Here is a 15,241-nt window from a genome sequence, read left to right as displayed (position 1 = left end):
ACTTGCACTGATGGTGTAAGGGTTCATGCAAAATCCAACACGGCACATAACGTCTTTCCTTATAGCTATAGCAGGGGTATTATGCTCAGTGCTGCCCCTAATGGCTCGCTTGCAAATATGATGATGCAGATATATACTTGTATGTATGCTGCTATATAAAAGATGAGAAATTAGAAAATGTTCCCACAATAAAGGAAAAGCAAATATATCTTTCAATGGTAGACATGCTGGGGGCCTCACTCAGGTGGCCGTCCAATAGTATCACATTTCTGCATCAGGGTTATATTGAACATACAACTTCACCAAGTAAAGTGAATCTTTTCAAGTGTGTCTTAAAACATCACTCAAAAGCCATCAAGTACTGTGCATTTAAATTGCTAGTGATTGCTACAATAGTCCCTCCTGTTCTTATTGGCTGCCAAGAGAGCTCTTCTCAAAACCATTACAATGAAAGTGAAGTGATGGGGGATAAAATCTGCAAAGACCAGCTGAAGCTAATATATGACTTCAGAAGTCCAAGTTAGGCAAACCAAATGGCTATCTTCCAATGTTACATTCTTTTTCATACAAAACTCTCTTGCTTTCAATGTGGGTGTGCTAATATTGTTTTAAGACGGACTTGAAAAACGAGAACCTATCTGCAAATAAAACATAAAAGATGCTAATTGCCTAACAAATAGAATGTGCACAATTAGTTTTTTGCGTAGGTGCCTGTATGTGAGTAGCTGTTTAGCCTCAACCTGTCAATCATTCCTTTCATGGCTCAGATTAATGAGCTGTAAATGCGATTAAGTGAAAGCGATAATGTCCTTATCATGTCTGCTATATTTAGCAATGGGTCATACACTGAATCTCTTACTCATTCTGAGTTTTCTTCTCTATATCCCTCTTTATCTAGGACAGTTTGTCATGTGACCTGTGTGACAGTGAGCTCTGTTGTTGAGTTTTATTTCAGTCTGACAACCATGAGACAGTTGGACCCTGGTCTCTGCGAGCCTTAGCGCTGATCGTCACTGCATTGCTGTCGGTGTATGGGTGGGGGGGGGGCTGTTAACAGAGAGAATTTGATGAGCAAGCAAAGATATTCACTCTACAAAAGCGTTAAAGTCTCTTTTTTGGGTGGATGCAAATCCCCTCACATTCAACAACAGCTCTTTCTGGCAGCAGCGGGCCAGTTCTGGACGGGTTTCTGGCTGGGCCTGTTGGGCCCGGCAGGCCATGGCAGGGATTTGCCTCTCTGAGCGGGGAACCCTTCTGAAAGCCACTGAATGGCTAACGTCAGTGAAAAGAGACACCATGACTCTACTTTGCAAAAAGAAATCTGAAGTTAATAGACTTGATGGGCGGATTGCTTGTGGACAAATGAGCATTTTTTTCATGCTTGGCACAAATGTTTCTGTCTGGACCTGAGTACATTTTCAGTCCAGTAAATTTGATTTAGTTTGAGACCAATAAAAAGCAAGAGGCATTAGAAATCTGGTTTTCAGATATTTTTATTGTTGAAAAACATCTTTAACCTTTTGACCCATTGGACACATAAACATAACATAGCAAAAAAGCTATTGAGAACATATCCTTTGAAGCCCGATCACAGATTCAAAAGCACTGCAACAACTGCAGTGTCTAATACATTTATAAAAATAACAATCATAAAAAATATACATACAAGACAAGGATCTTTTTCTTTCTTTTTCAAAGTGTGATTTGTAAAAGACTGCATGAACAGAAACAGATATTTGAAACAATGCATACAAGACAATGCAGGAAACCACAATCTCTAACTGATAGGCACATTCACTAATTGACAGGCAGACTGGAGTTAGCTAGCTAGTCAGCTGTTAGGACTTCACTGAGTATAAATGACAATACATTGCCTGCACAGTCCAAAGGATACTATCGACATGGACAGTCACTGAGAAGGAGAAACAACTGAGTAGAGCAGTCGTGAATTATCAGAATTATCTGAGACAGAGGACGAAAAAGAAATGCTTTTTTTTTTTTTTTTTTTAAACGCAGTTGATGCTGGTCTCCTGGGCATAACCTTGTATAAAACTGCCATTTCCATTTCTCTATCTACCATCAGGAAAGGCTGCAGTATAGTTTGCAAGGATTAAGTGAATTGGCAAAGCTGAAAGCGTGTAATCATATATGTACACAGTTCTTCAAAAACAGTGTGGAATGAAGCATACAAAACACATCAATGAGCATCAATAAAGAAACCTCACAAATGAAACATCTCTTGCAACTTAAAGTCTCCTGAAGCTGGTGTGAATGCATGTGATTTTTCTTTTTTCCTTGCTTTAAAAATGTGTATTTTAACAACAACCAGGTGATTAAAACGAAAGACCTGGTAACAGAATGTTTTGGTCTTCCTAAAAGAAAAAGAGAAGAGCTGCAGCACTGTTCATTAAGTTGTAATTTGACCTTAACAAAGACAGTTTGTACAGTAATACATGGTAGCCCTACAGAGATAAACCCCATCACCAGCTGCACCCATCTCTCCAGACTGACTCCCTCTCCCTTCTGCCTTTTTAACCACTACATTTCCTTTCCTCCCCCACCTCTTTTTTTTTTTTTTTTTTTTACTCTCCTCTGTCTCCTTTTTCTGCTGTCTACATCAACACAGCATCTTTTCCTTACAACACCAAATGGCCCCATTAAACTTAAGAGCTATCGACGGGCCACTAAAATGTTTGGCACAACATTTTCTGAACCCTGAACAGAGTGACTGCAGACCCAACCCCAGCTGAGTTCAAGCTCTTCAGCAGCAACTGAGGAATTCCCTGCCAGGGTGCTACAGCAAATAGTGTCTCATCATCTGAGGTGTCTCTGCAAATATCCTTCAAGGAGGAAGCATAGGGACACACACACACACACACACACACACACACACACACACACACACACACACACACACACACACACACACACACACACCAGCTCTCTGTAAGACTCTCTCAGAATGCAGTCTTTCCTCTCTCTGTCTCTTATCTATTTCTAGTGAACTTGTTTTTTTCTTTTTCTCTCAGATGAGAAAAAGAGAAGCACCACTGTACAAAATATACAGGAAATCATATGAAAACGCTAGTCAACCAGTATTAATTTGGGACATGAGATACAGCATGTGCGGTTTGACAAGCATCACTCAGATGAGCAGAGCTTCTGTGTATCCTGGAGGAAACTCTCACGACAACCTGTCATGTGACTGCTACTTTACTGCAAAAGAATCCACAGCTTCCACTTTAATCAGCACACAAACAAATGCTGCTCTTTTCATCCAAATGTACACAAACACTGACTGTGCATGATTTCACCTATACATTCACAAGCCTCTGGGATGCTATTGTCTTGTGTGCCTGACTATTTAACAGAGTGGGGCAAATTCACAAAATCATATGGCCTGCTTATTCTTTTCTCTGCCTGCTAGGAGGCAATAGGCACTTAAACACATGTTTACATATACAAATAGATAGAGCTTCATATTTTGTTTATTTTTCCCCATGAAAACTGGGTTGTAACGTTAGAAACAATCAAAAATCTTTGGTCTGTAAACAACCAGAATTATATCCAAATGCAAGGTGGAGATGCCGGTTTGTTATCCAAGCTAGTTAAACAGCATCCCACCTCAGTTCAGCTGACATAAAGCAGAGTCTACAGTGTGTGTGTGTGTGTATGTGTGTGTGTGTGTGTGTGTGTGTGTGTGTGTGTGTGTGTGTGTGTGTGTGTGTGTGTGGGCCCCCCTAAAAGTTGTGCTGGAGTAGCTGTCAACTTCAGGGAACTGATGCAGCCGTTCGCTCTGCTGTTGGAACGTGCTGGCTAATCATTTCTTGACAGATTCAATCAGTCTCGTGCAGTTTCGGTGACAGCTCTGCCACTTGCATTCGTGGACGTCACACATCTGCACCGAGTCATAAATTAGTCTTTTCCAAACCTGGTTGGCCTGGGCAGGATCAGGTGGGGTTGGCATTTCAAAAAAAAGTGAGATATTCACATTGAAATACGTACTGAAAGCCAACTGTTCGCTATTTATCATTCATACTCAACGTATGAACAAAAACACAAGCTTTGATGCAAAACATTAAAAAGAAGACTCCTTTTTTCTGTCAGCTGTCAAACACTGGGCAGGTTGGAGAGGGCGACTATGCCGCTCTCTCCCGTTTAAACAAATCACACTCTCTCCCTCCTACTCTCCTCGGGGCTGACTCAGTTACAGGGCAGCCAGGTGGAGTATGCAGGCTGCTGGCAAGCAAACACCGGCTGTACCTGTGCTATGTAGTAGTTACTGAAGTTGCCGTCTGCCACATAAGGAGCAGGTTGGTAGTAACAAGTAACATTAGCCACGTTGGGGATGACGTTCTGCTCTGCAAGCACACGCACTGCCAGCATGGCGATGAGCCCTAAGGTCTGCCGCCTCTCGTGTCCCATCAGACACACCGTGCTCTCGTTGACCACCCCGTGGAGGGTCATCAGGTAGTCATACTTGCGGTCCTCCAGGCCCACAAAGTGGTTTTGAAGGTAAGACTCCAGCTTGCGCTGCTGCTCACCAATATCAGGGAAGTCAATGAAGAAACGTGAGCACATGTAGCGCTGCAGAGACTTCATCTCAGTCTCTGAGGCGGCCCGGAAACCTCTCACCAGCAAGTGACAGTATTTCAGCAGACCGCCGCCTCGGATCTCCTCTGGATTCCGGGTGCAGATGACTTTGTGACGTAGGTGGTCCAGGGCCTCGATGAAATCCCCGTACACACTCTCACCCACGATGGTTGGGTGGAAGGTCTCGGCCATGGGGTTCTCTGAGCACTCGTAGAACAGGAGCAGGGAGTCCAGTTTGATCTGAAAGGAATCCACACTGAACTCAAACTGCCGCCGAAGAGAGTCCACAAACTTCAGCTCCACATTCTTTCCCCTGTTATTGGAGAGGGAGATGAGGCTCCAGCGGTCTGAGTCGTTACACACCTTCACCATCTTCTGCACATAGGCTTCCTATATGTGTGTGAGGCAGAGAGAAAGGGACAGAAAGAGCATAAACATTTAATTAAGTAGATTATTCATTTTCAGCTGTATTTGCATGCATTTATGCATTATTCTGCAGTTAGTTCTATTAGTTCTATAATATTATTTCAGTCAATTTGATCATTTCAGCACATGTATGGAAGAGTGACGTTTCTGTGCTATATGGTTTATATTAATGCTATTGACCCTAATTATAAAGACTATGGAATGTACTTGGATATGAGATCTAGGTGACTGAGGATCGCTTCCAAATTGGTTTAACTCAATCCTCTTAGGCACAGAAAACCAACATTTTACTATCACTGAACTAATCTAATTGCACATTATGCTGCGCGTAATCGTCGTTAAACCGAATCGGCACAAGTGGAACTCAATCTTATCACATATCTAAAAGTAAACAAATCAAACAGAGAAAAAACAACAACAACAATGCAAAGTTATCCGATTGAACGTACCTTTAACGTTAACGGCGTTATTTTCTCTTTATTCACACAGTCGGGTAAAAAATCCAGGAGACAGTCCAAAACTATGTCCTTCACAGTCTGGAAATCGCTTTCACCTTTCATATCTGCGCAAAATATGAGATCTAGGTCCTTATAGCCCAGTCCACTATCCTCGTGCAGAATGTGGCTGGCTGCGGAGCCGTTTAACCGAACGTCCCGGACATGGATCTGTTTCTCCTCCATCCGACTCCGCACCACTTTAACGATCTCCCGGGGCTGCATCTCCAGCGTGGGGAAGTTTCCTCGGCCGTGGATTGGGATGGTCTCCGTCAGTATGGCGTCCAGCCGCTGCACTTGCTCCCAGTTGAGGACGCTGACGTTGCTGCCTTCTGTTTCAGACATATAGCTGGTGGTGGAGCTACTGTCGTCCTCTGACATGGTGGTGCGAGAAACGTCCTCCGCGATTTAATTAAAATTAAAATTAAATATTTATTTCTCAAAACAGGAATAAATCAGTGGTTGCGTCTTTACGCACACAATATAAACAGTAGAGCGACTGTAACTGTATCCACATCAGGATTCTCAGTATATGAAGTCGTCTGAACTGAATTAAACAAAAATGATTTAAAAATTGTAAATGCCCAAGGCAAATAGTAAGCGGCAGTGCGTTACAGTTGCGCAGTAATTCTGCGGTTGGAGATCCAGCGGACCAGTGGCGCAGATGTCGAGCTGGTGGTTGTGCTGAGGAAGAAGTGCAGTCAGTCAACGGAGGCGTTTAGAAAACGTGTCTTTAACTTTCTCTTCTCTTTCTCTGCGCTTTTAAAACATTTGCCCCGATGCTGCTGTCAATGCGTCCGAGAGCTGTGCATCACAGTCTTTGAAGGTTGCTGATGATCCAGGAGGGGGTTTGCTTTTCCGGCTGTGACTCCATCGACCAAAGGCACGCCTATGATTTTATGAATTTGCATGAATAAGCTGCTCCTCAAGTCGCACTTTGGCACAATCCTCCCACCGACGATCAACCCCTCAAAGGAATCTTGTGGACTTTTACGCACAGCTCCTACATACTTTTAATTTCTTCTTGCGTTGCCAACAAATGATCCCGTGAATCCAACCTGCTTTCCACGAGTCTGTTTAGTTCAACACATTTTTCACACTTGTGGAGAAGTTAACTGTTACATGCCCGCTTGACATGCTGCGTCCTTCTGCAAGAGTCGGGTCTGTAGTCTGAAGCTATCAGCTGTACTTCACCCCGCCCCCCTCTGACAGTCTGCTGCTCGCTATAACCCTTCTCAACATGTTCACACTGTAAGACTGTGCTTTATGAACCAGCTCCAAGCTCATTATACAATACTTTTCATCTTGAACACCTTGAAGTGCACATTTATATTCAACAACATATCACTCCATGAAATACATTCTGCTTAAAATTCGACTTAAATCCCCTGAATTTAGAGATGGATTACAGGATATTTTACATTTATGACTCTCCTATAACAGTAACAGTTATTTTTATAAGTTTAAAAAAAGAAAAGAAAAGAAAAAGACAAAATAACATTAAATATAAAAGCATTTTCTGATCACAGTGGGATTCAACTGGTGCTGATCTGCACATTCACTGAGTTTAGTGTTGCCATGTCGCCCCCTGTGGGCTGAGTGAGCTGTTGAAATAAAATAATTCAGTGACTATTTTCTCTGAAGTGTCACATTAAAACACGATGTACCTTGAAGTTGTACCAAAGGATTTAGTGATTAAGGATAGGAGGGGCTTAAAACTAAACAGAAAATATTTTTCTACATAATCTCATAAGCCTGTTGCCCCCAGACACCTTCAGCTTCTATGACTCTGGCCTCTGAGTTTTAAGAAGATACTGCTTAAAATACACTGTCTCATTAAGGGGTAAGTGATAGGCTACTACAGGTAGCTTTTTTTTTGTATTTTCAGCTATGAAGTTCCTTTAAAAGATTTCAATGTATAATATTGATTATTTTCTCATGACGGTTCAGTTTATATTGAAAGTTTCAATGGGAAACCTTTTTAGAAAGTCCTTTTAATTTCCTACCCCAAGACAGTCCCTGGTCCAGGCAGCTTTTGAGGGGGTCAAGGGTCACAAGGGATCGTGGGCTAGACTCAGCAGGGGTAAGAGGTAACGCAGCGGCCATAACAGGGCGGGGTAGCTGTCACGGACGCTCCATTAGGCAGCGTAAAGCCCTGCGTCACTACAGCCACCCAGATCTGTAAACCCTGATTATCCCATTTGCACTGTCTTAACTCCGTGGCCCACACAGGAGCTGTGTCTCTGCACAGTGTCACTCCCTCTGTGGGATGGCACACACAGTCACTTACATTTAAGTGCATGGTGCAGATTTCATGGTGAATACAGCTGCAAAATGGGCTAAATCACCCAAAATCACATACAATTAAAATGAATAGCTGAGAAAGGGAAGATGGAGCTTTTATCATTCTATGATATACTTTTAAAGATTGGACCTACAGTTCATTTTTAAAAATATAACTGTAGTCCTGTGTTCATACTTCGCTTTGGCATGTGTCAGACAGGTTGATCACAGGTCTCTGAAATTGAATCCCACATCTGGAAACGTACATGGAACTATTAGTCAGTTACAATGGACCGGTAGCAGCCACGTCAATGTGTTTCCCAGGTGCGGAGGGACGGTTTGCTATGGATTGGACCGAGTTCCTCCACAATGCACGTTGCAGACGCTGCTGCAAATCTAAATCAAAGCAGTTGTCAAAGACAAACAGCAGGTAGTCATACACATTCAGCATATCCAAAAGAGTGCCCTGCTGATGAGCTGTATTGTGTTAATACTTGGCGCCTCATTATTCACAGGAAAATGGATTATATGTTGGTTGGAGGTCAGTGAAAGACATGGATGAAATTATCTTGTCAAAAAAAGAAATAAAATGGAAGCAAGAATGAAAAGAAAACAATGCACAAATTTCTCCTGTGGTGATGTTGATGCCTTTCCCTGTCAGCAGATGGGTTTGTATTCATTTAGTCAAAACCCTCCAGCAGCTTAAAATATGGAAAAAAATCTTTCCAAAATAGGAAACAGATTCCTCTCTCTGAGGAGATCTCTTCTTCTTCTTCTATACCTCATAAAGCTATCTTTTACAATCACACAGAACTTGCCTCTGGGGTCCATGAAACATTTTTCTGGAAAAAGAAAGAGACCTGTTTTGGATTTCAGTGCCATTTATCTGACTGCATGAGTTGGATTTATGTACCATGAAGTGTAACATCTCCGCCGCCTTTGAGCTTTTCTTCAGGTCAGGACTGCGACGGACCATCAAATCTTCTCTTGTAGCTTTGATCACACATGATCCAGTATCTCATAACAACAGCACGGACGTTTTACTTTTATTCCGGTTCAACATATAGGCTAGTCAGCACTATACCCACTTTAATGATGATTTAAGGTTCAATATGAATGTTTTATTGTCAGTTACAACTACTGAAAAACATGCAATAAAGACTTCTTTCATATACATATCTTGTGTAGCTGTGCATTTTTATTTTGAAGGCCTGAAATCAGCAGTAAAGCCTGCTATTCATTTTCATTTAATTACATATTTATTTTATTGAATAATGAAACTTTTCATGAGAGTTGAGATGTCACCACTGCCTGTTTTCTCACTTTTTGCCAATCAGCCTCTCTCATTCAGCAGGAGTACCAACTATTACCAAAATGTAACCAATTAGCTTAACCCTTATCATTTAGAGCAATAACAATACTAAAGTAATTCTGAATTAACCAACTTCAATTAAAACATTCATTAAAACTTTATTAAAAACTTTGAAATAACCAAAATGTGCTCTTGTAAATAAATGTACACTTACAGTACAATAACTAACCTCTCCTTTTATTTAGCTTAACAAGGCTCCAACTATAAGAATAATGACATTCACAATCATTGAGTTTTAATGAATATTAACTTATTTTATCATTTGCTCATTCTTTGATATAGTATACTCAATTTATTTGTATCATCATTAAATGTTATACTGTTTCATTTATATATTAATATTGTACACTTTGGGCCTCCATTAAATGTTATCATCCCTACGAGGAAATAACTGCTGCTTCTTACTGTGACTCATTTTTGCTCTTTAAAATGTTGTGTGGAGACTTTTAGTCCAGGTCTTGTTACCTCATTTATAATCGTAACATTTTAGAGAAAATACTGCATTCCTGCATATTTTGACAAACCTAATATGGCTAAATCATATACGTAATTATTACTTTTAGCTTATTGAAATAATAAAGTTGATATAAGCCATTGAAAACCAAGCATGAGTCTTTGGTAGTTCATTTGGATTACGTTTCAGCATTACCTAGATTACCTGGAATCATCCCACGATTAGAAAAGCCTGTTAAAAACATCACCAGTGATACATTTTCATATTCGTCCTAGCATTTCCAAGGAATGAATTTTGTCACAGCATAAGGCATGTTAGGTTTCTTTGTTGTATGTAATTATTTGAAGTTCTGTCTTATTAGGAGCAACTCAGCAAACCTTTTTCTCCAATTCCACTTTCAGCAGAGGCAGAAGATGATGTTTCTTATTATCTTGTTCCAAAATGGGAGAAAGAGCCAATGAGCTGAAATAAGTTATAAAACAATGCTTGCTAAGAAGAAAAACCCCAAAGGAACAAAAAAAAAAAAAGAAGCTTTGTTGGCAAGTAAGGAGTCTACTGGGATCATTTAAATGTAGAGACAGATGATAGACATTTATTTTAATACTCTGTCAATAGAAATGTAAATCCTTTTTTCAGCTAGTAGTGATCCAGACCCGGAAAAGTAAGGAAGCTGGTGTCAAATTTGATCAGAAACACTTGACCTCAGAAACTCTGCTTCTAACCGAGATGGCCTCACTCATGATAGTGCGGTCTGTGAGGCGTCACCAAAGCCGAAGTTGATGTAGAAAATATGAGCGATGACATAACTAGAAAACAAAAATGCACTCGTTGTGATTCCCTCTCTGTCTCTTCACTCCTCTGTGAACCTCTCCTCTCTCCCTGCTCCCTTCCTTTAGAGATAACTGGATTTACAGGTGGGTCACAGTAGTTTGTCCCGGCTGTTGGAGAGATATTCCCACTGCTGACGGCAGAGTTAGTTTTGGTTGTGGATCAGAGGCACGAGGATAGAAATGGGATTTCCATTCCTTTTCAGTCAAAATGCTTCTGACCCCCAGTGACAAAAAGCTGGAGAATCGTTCCACCGTCAGAGAAAAACTAGCGTGGGGTTATGTGGGGTGTGTGGAGAGATGAAGCAGTGGCAATCACTTCAATACACAGGACCCCTTAATTTCAGTTCTGTTTGATCCCAGCGGGATGGTGTGTGGTGTGTGTTCGGTTTCGATTTACTCTTGGCAGATTAATGCTGGAGGTTAAAGGGGGGGTTCCCGTTTCACAGAGAGATAGAGAGTCCCATCTCACCTAATCTGCCTTATTATAGGGTCTTTGTAAACTCACAGCCTGCACTTCCAGAGCCAGTAAAGGATTTGAATGCTGCTAAAGCACTTGAGAGACTAATAGATGCTACAGGCACACTGTGATCTTGGTACTGTATGTGCTGTCTCTGGCTAACTCGCACTCATTGGATCCCACTTCATGGTAAGACAGCCTAACCCCCACCTGGACGTCAACCATGCTGAAGGCGGCTGGAAAACGTCCACATCAAACAGCCACACCTTTAACTCAATGGTTTTTAGGAATGGTTTTAAAATCTTTGCCATTGTAACTGCACAGCTAATCACACCCTGCATCTTATATGGGTGCGCCCATTGACGGTAATAGCATTAGCAGTCATTAGCGGGGCCTTGGAACAACTGCTTATCAAAATAGTTTGACAAAAGGCTTATTTGCTTTCCTTCCGAGTTTGATAAGGAGATTAATATCACTCTCATATTTATGCAATAAATATGAAAATAAAAGCCAGGAAACGATTAGTATAGCTTAGCATCTTAGCATCCGGTAGCAGGGGTCAACAGTTGGCCTGGTTCTGTGCAACAGTAACACAATCTGCCCACCAGCTTCACTAAGCTCCCAAATTAACAAGTCTTATTTCATGTTTAATTCAAACATTAAAACAAAGTGTAAAACTGACCATCTGTGGCTTTACGAGGGGTTATGTGCAGAACTGTGAATCTGTGAATGATGCAATGAATTTCTGATTTCTTGTCCAGTGTTTATGCCAGGCTAACCAGCTGCTCACTGAAGCCTCATAATGAATGGAAAGAAGCGAGAGCAATATGGATCTTCTCATGTATCTCCTGCTAAGACAGCACATTTCGTAGCGTATTTCAAATGTCATACTATTCCTTTAAAGAGCCCCTCCAGACAAGATCCCTCAGGATGTGCACAAAATACTCTACTTTGGATAATATTAATGCATGTGCAATGTGTTACTGCACTGGATGCTTCAAGTTTCCACATCCACACTTGTGTAAGTTTCATACTGGACCATGACCAGCTCCAAACTAGTTGTGATTACACAAATCATGCTCGTAAACACACACCTTTAACTCAAGATTTAAAGCGAGCTCTGAGAAATTTTCCATTTTCAGCAGATGAATGTGAAAACAGCCTTTGAGTGTCAAACTCTGCACATACATCATCCTGCACAATGAAGCTCAGACATTTAACCGACTAACTTAAGAAGAAGAAGAAGAAAAACAGATTTTTGAGTGGAAGGGGGCTTTAAGTTTGAAAACCTAACTTGTAATAAAGAGGAAAAAAGAGAGGGTGAAGAATATAGAGCGAAAGAGGAACTAAAGTTAAAATGCTGGTTTGGCAAAATTCGCACCAAACTCACAGTCCTGACAGAAATAACTGTTTCATAAACCCAGTCATATGAGCAAAGATATTTTTCATGATTTATCAATTAAAATAAGAAGGGATGTGTGTGCATTAGTCCAAAATTCTGTCTTTTCCTTATGTCTTCTTTTGTCAAAAGAAGACATAAGAAAAAGAATTGAATTATGATCATGACAGTTAAGCATTTGAAGATCTGCAAAAAAACAGAACACATTTATATCATATGTCATCACGTCCATAGGTTTGGCACATACTTTGTGACAAAGCTTTGGAAATGTCACAAGAGCAGCAGGTCTTTGCCAGGAGACACATGGCTCTTAGCTTGTCAAACTGACAGCAACAAGAAGCCAAGAATACGTCACAGAGCCACAGCCAAGACAGCAGGAAGGCAGTCACGTTCTGGTCACACTCTTGGAGTGAAACATTTCCTGAGTTCCTAATGTTCTTTGTAAAGCAGCCAGCTGAGTGACGGCCATGGAAAGGTCAGGTAATCTGGGGCTAACTAGCTCCATGACCACTGAATAGGATTGAGAAGGCTAGTCGAACCTTTACCCCTCACCGACTGAGCCTATGAAGAGAAACTAAGCAGCCGGAAGACTCTTTGAGCCTTAGGTCAGCATTCGAGCCAAAGAAGAGTATGAATAACTCTTAAGTAAGTAACTCTTTAGGTGTTACTGGTGAGAGGCATTTGCCGTCACTAATGCTAAATGACCAACTGCTCAAACTCTACAGAGTCATTCTTACTACCATTGATAGTTTTTATCCATAGGTCACCCTATAGCAAGGCAAGTTTGGTAAAAAAAAATCCAAAAAGAATAATTGTTGGTCTTTAAAGGGTAACTCCAACTGATTTTAAGCATTGACGTCTGTTTACAGGTCTTATGGAGAACTACTGCAAATGTGAGAACAATGTGGAAAGCATTTGATAAATAGCCTCAGATGACATCACTTCAGCCAGCATCAGTTGGGTTTGAAAATGAAAAACATCTGGCGTTGTGGGGTTAGAAAGAAGAAAAGTTACCAGACCTCGAGGCTACATTAGCATTTACAAGCATCACACACCCGAATCTCGGCCGTCTAGTGAATGGAGTCGAGTTGCGTTGTGGGTAACGTAGGCGGTGGGTTTTTGACAAAGAAGAGGAATGTGTGGATGAAATAAAAGATATCTGTGGTTATTCTGTATTAAATGTGATCGTTTTTTTAATGTTGTAGTATTAGATGAGAATTAAACAAAAGCTATATGTTAGAAGTCAGCTTTGAGAGAAGTCAGTTCATTTTCTAGTCTAAGTTCCTCAGGTAAACTACTCCAAAAGGTTGGATCCAAGAGAGTTAAAGAATATCTAATAGAGGAGAACAGTTAACAGAGGCTTATCACAGGATCTCAAGCTACAGGCTGTAAATGATTTAGAAACTCACCATGTAGCTCAGTGCCATACCATGCAGGGTTTTAAAAATCAAGAGTTAAATGTTTAAATCAATTCTAAAACAGGCAGGCAGCCAGTGAAGGGAAGCTAACGTAGAGGAGATATGATCGTTCTTTCGTGATTTAGTTAAAAGTCTGGCGGCTGCGTTTTGGACCCCCTGATGCCGTGTAATCGGGTTTTTATGGCCGAGGCATGTAAACACAGCATTACAATAATCCAGAAGAGAAGTGATGAAAGTATGAATTACTCTTTGAAAGTCATAAGAGAAACAAAAGGTCTAATTGTAGAGGCGATAGAAACTCGACTGAGTTTGTAGCTTTTTAACAGGGGACTGAAGAGTGAGGTTTTTATCTAAAATAAATACAAGGTCTTTAACAGTGGGCACCACAGGCTGAGCTAGAGAGCAAAGAGCACAGTATGTGCACAGTAGAGAACAGCAGTATTGTATAAGAGTAAGTTAAGAGTAGTAGTACTTTATTTTTTACTGTAAACTGAAGTAAACAGCTCAAATACAAAATTAATATTTATATTGTAAACATACAGTGTATCTACAAATTAGTACCTAAAAATAAACTGACACATTATTTACCTTATATCAATACTTTAAACCTACCTGCAATATAAAACACTAATGGTAAGAGCTGTATTCACTGATCTGAAACTGTGTAGGCTTTTGCAAGAGCAGTAGCACCATGACAGTAACATTCACACTGCTGTCATGGTGAGTGTTATCATTTCATCATCCACTTCCTCTCATTCTAAGTTGACCAGGACCTCCGGGTCATGCTTCCTACACACACAAAAACTGACACTGCACTTTTGCAAAAGAGTGAACTAGAAACTTGATGATTATGGTGCTAAAACGCCCAAAACAAAACACAGCAGTTATCAACATAATGAACCCATTCAACATGCAGAAATACCCAGAAGCTGAATACAACATCAGTATAGAGAGCTTTTAAAAAATATTACCTTGAAAATCAGTTTAATATTTAATTTGAAAAAGCAGTGTTTCCATATTCAGTTGTTTCCATGGCTATTGGAGTGGAACACTTAGCATGAAATAAGTTGGAGAACTACTTTACAGACATTTAGTCATTAGACTCTGACAAATGACATTGACAATCGGTTTGATAAGTGATGAAATTAGGCTGGATAAAGGAGAGGTTTGACCTTGCTCCTTTTGCTGTATCCAGTCAGAGCTGGTTGGGAATGTCAAAGGGATTCTTTGGAGTCTCTATAACGTCCCTTTCTCTCCATAAACAAATTAATCCTGAAGTTATCCTCACTGTTTGGAGGACAGCCCTATGACTTTCCCATCTGCCTGGCAAGAGGACTGGATGGACAGGACCTGTCCTCCACCATCTCTCCACTGGAAGAGTGCACCTTCCTCAAATATTCTCCATTGCTCCATCACACCCTTTACTGCAAATTCTACCAGGACCGGAGGACACTGAGGTCATATCATCTGTTTTTTTTGGAAGAGGGGTGAGCCTGGGTTGCATCCTACTTTAAT

The 15,241-nt window shown here is 40.8% G+C and overlaps 1 protein-coding gene across 1 annotated transcript; it reads right to left on the bottom strand.

Moving 5' to 3' along the window:
- Nucleotides 1-2,688: 2,688 nt before the first annotated feature.
- tent5aa (terminal nucleotidyltransferase 5Aa) lies at nucleotides 2,689-6,255 on the bottom strand. Its single transcript, XM_062422520.1, has 2 exons — nucleotides 5,469-6,255; nucleotides 2,689-4,983 (listed from the first exon to the last, which is right to left on the bottom strand). Exons 1-2 carry the CDS (start codon nucleotides 5,892-5,894, stop codon nucleotides 4,204-4,206), a joined length of 1,206 nt encoding a protein of 401 aa, XP_062278504.1. The 5' UTR covers nucleotides 5,895-6,255; the 3' UTR covers nucleotides 2,689-4,203.
- Nucleotides 6,256-15,241: the final 8,986 nt, after the last annotated feature.

The sequence above is a fragment of the Scomber scombrus genome, chromosome 7 (genome assembly GCF_963691925.1).
Source record: "Scomber scombrus chromosome 7, fScoSco1.1, whole genome shotgun sequence".
NCBI classification, from domain to species: domain Eukaryota; kingdom Metazoa; phylum Chordata; class Actinopteri; order Scombriformes; family Scombridae; genus Scomber; species Scomber scombrus.
Note: the sequence above shows the minus strand (reverse complement) of the source record. Positions and strands in the feature narration are given on the sequence as shown.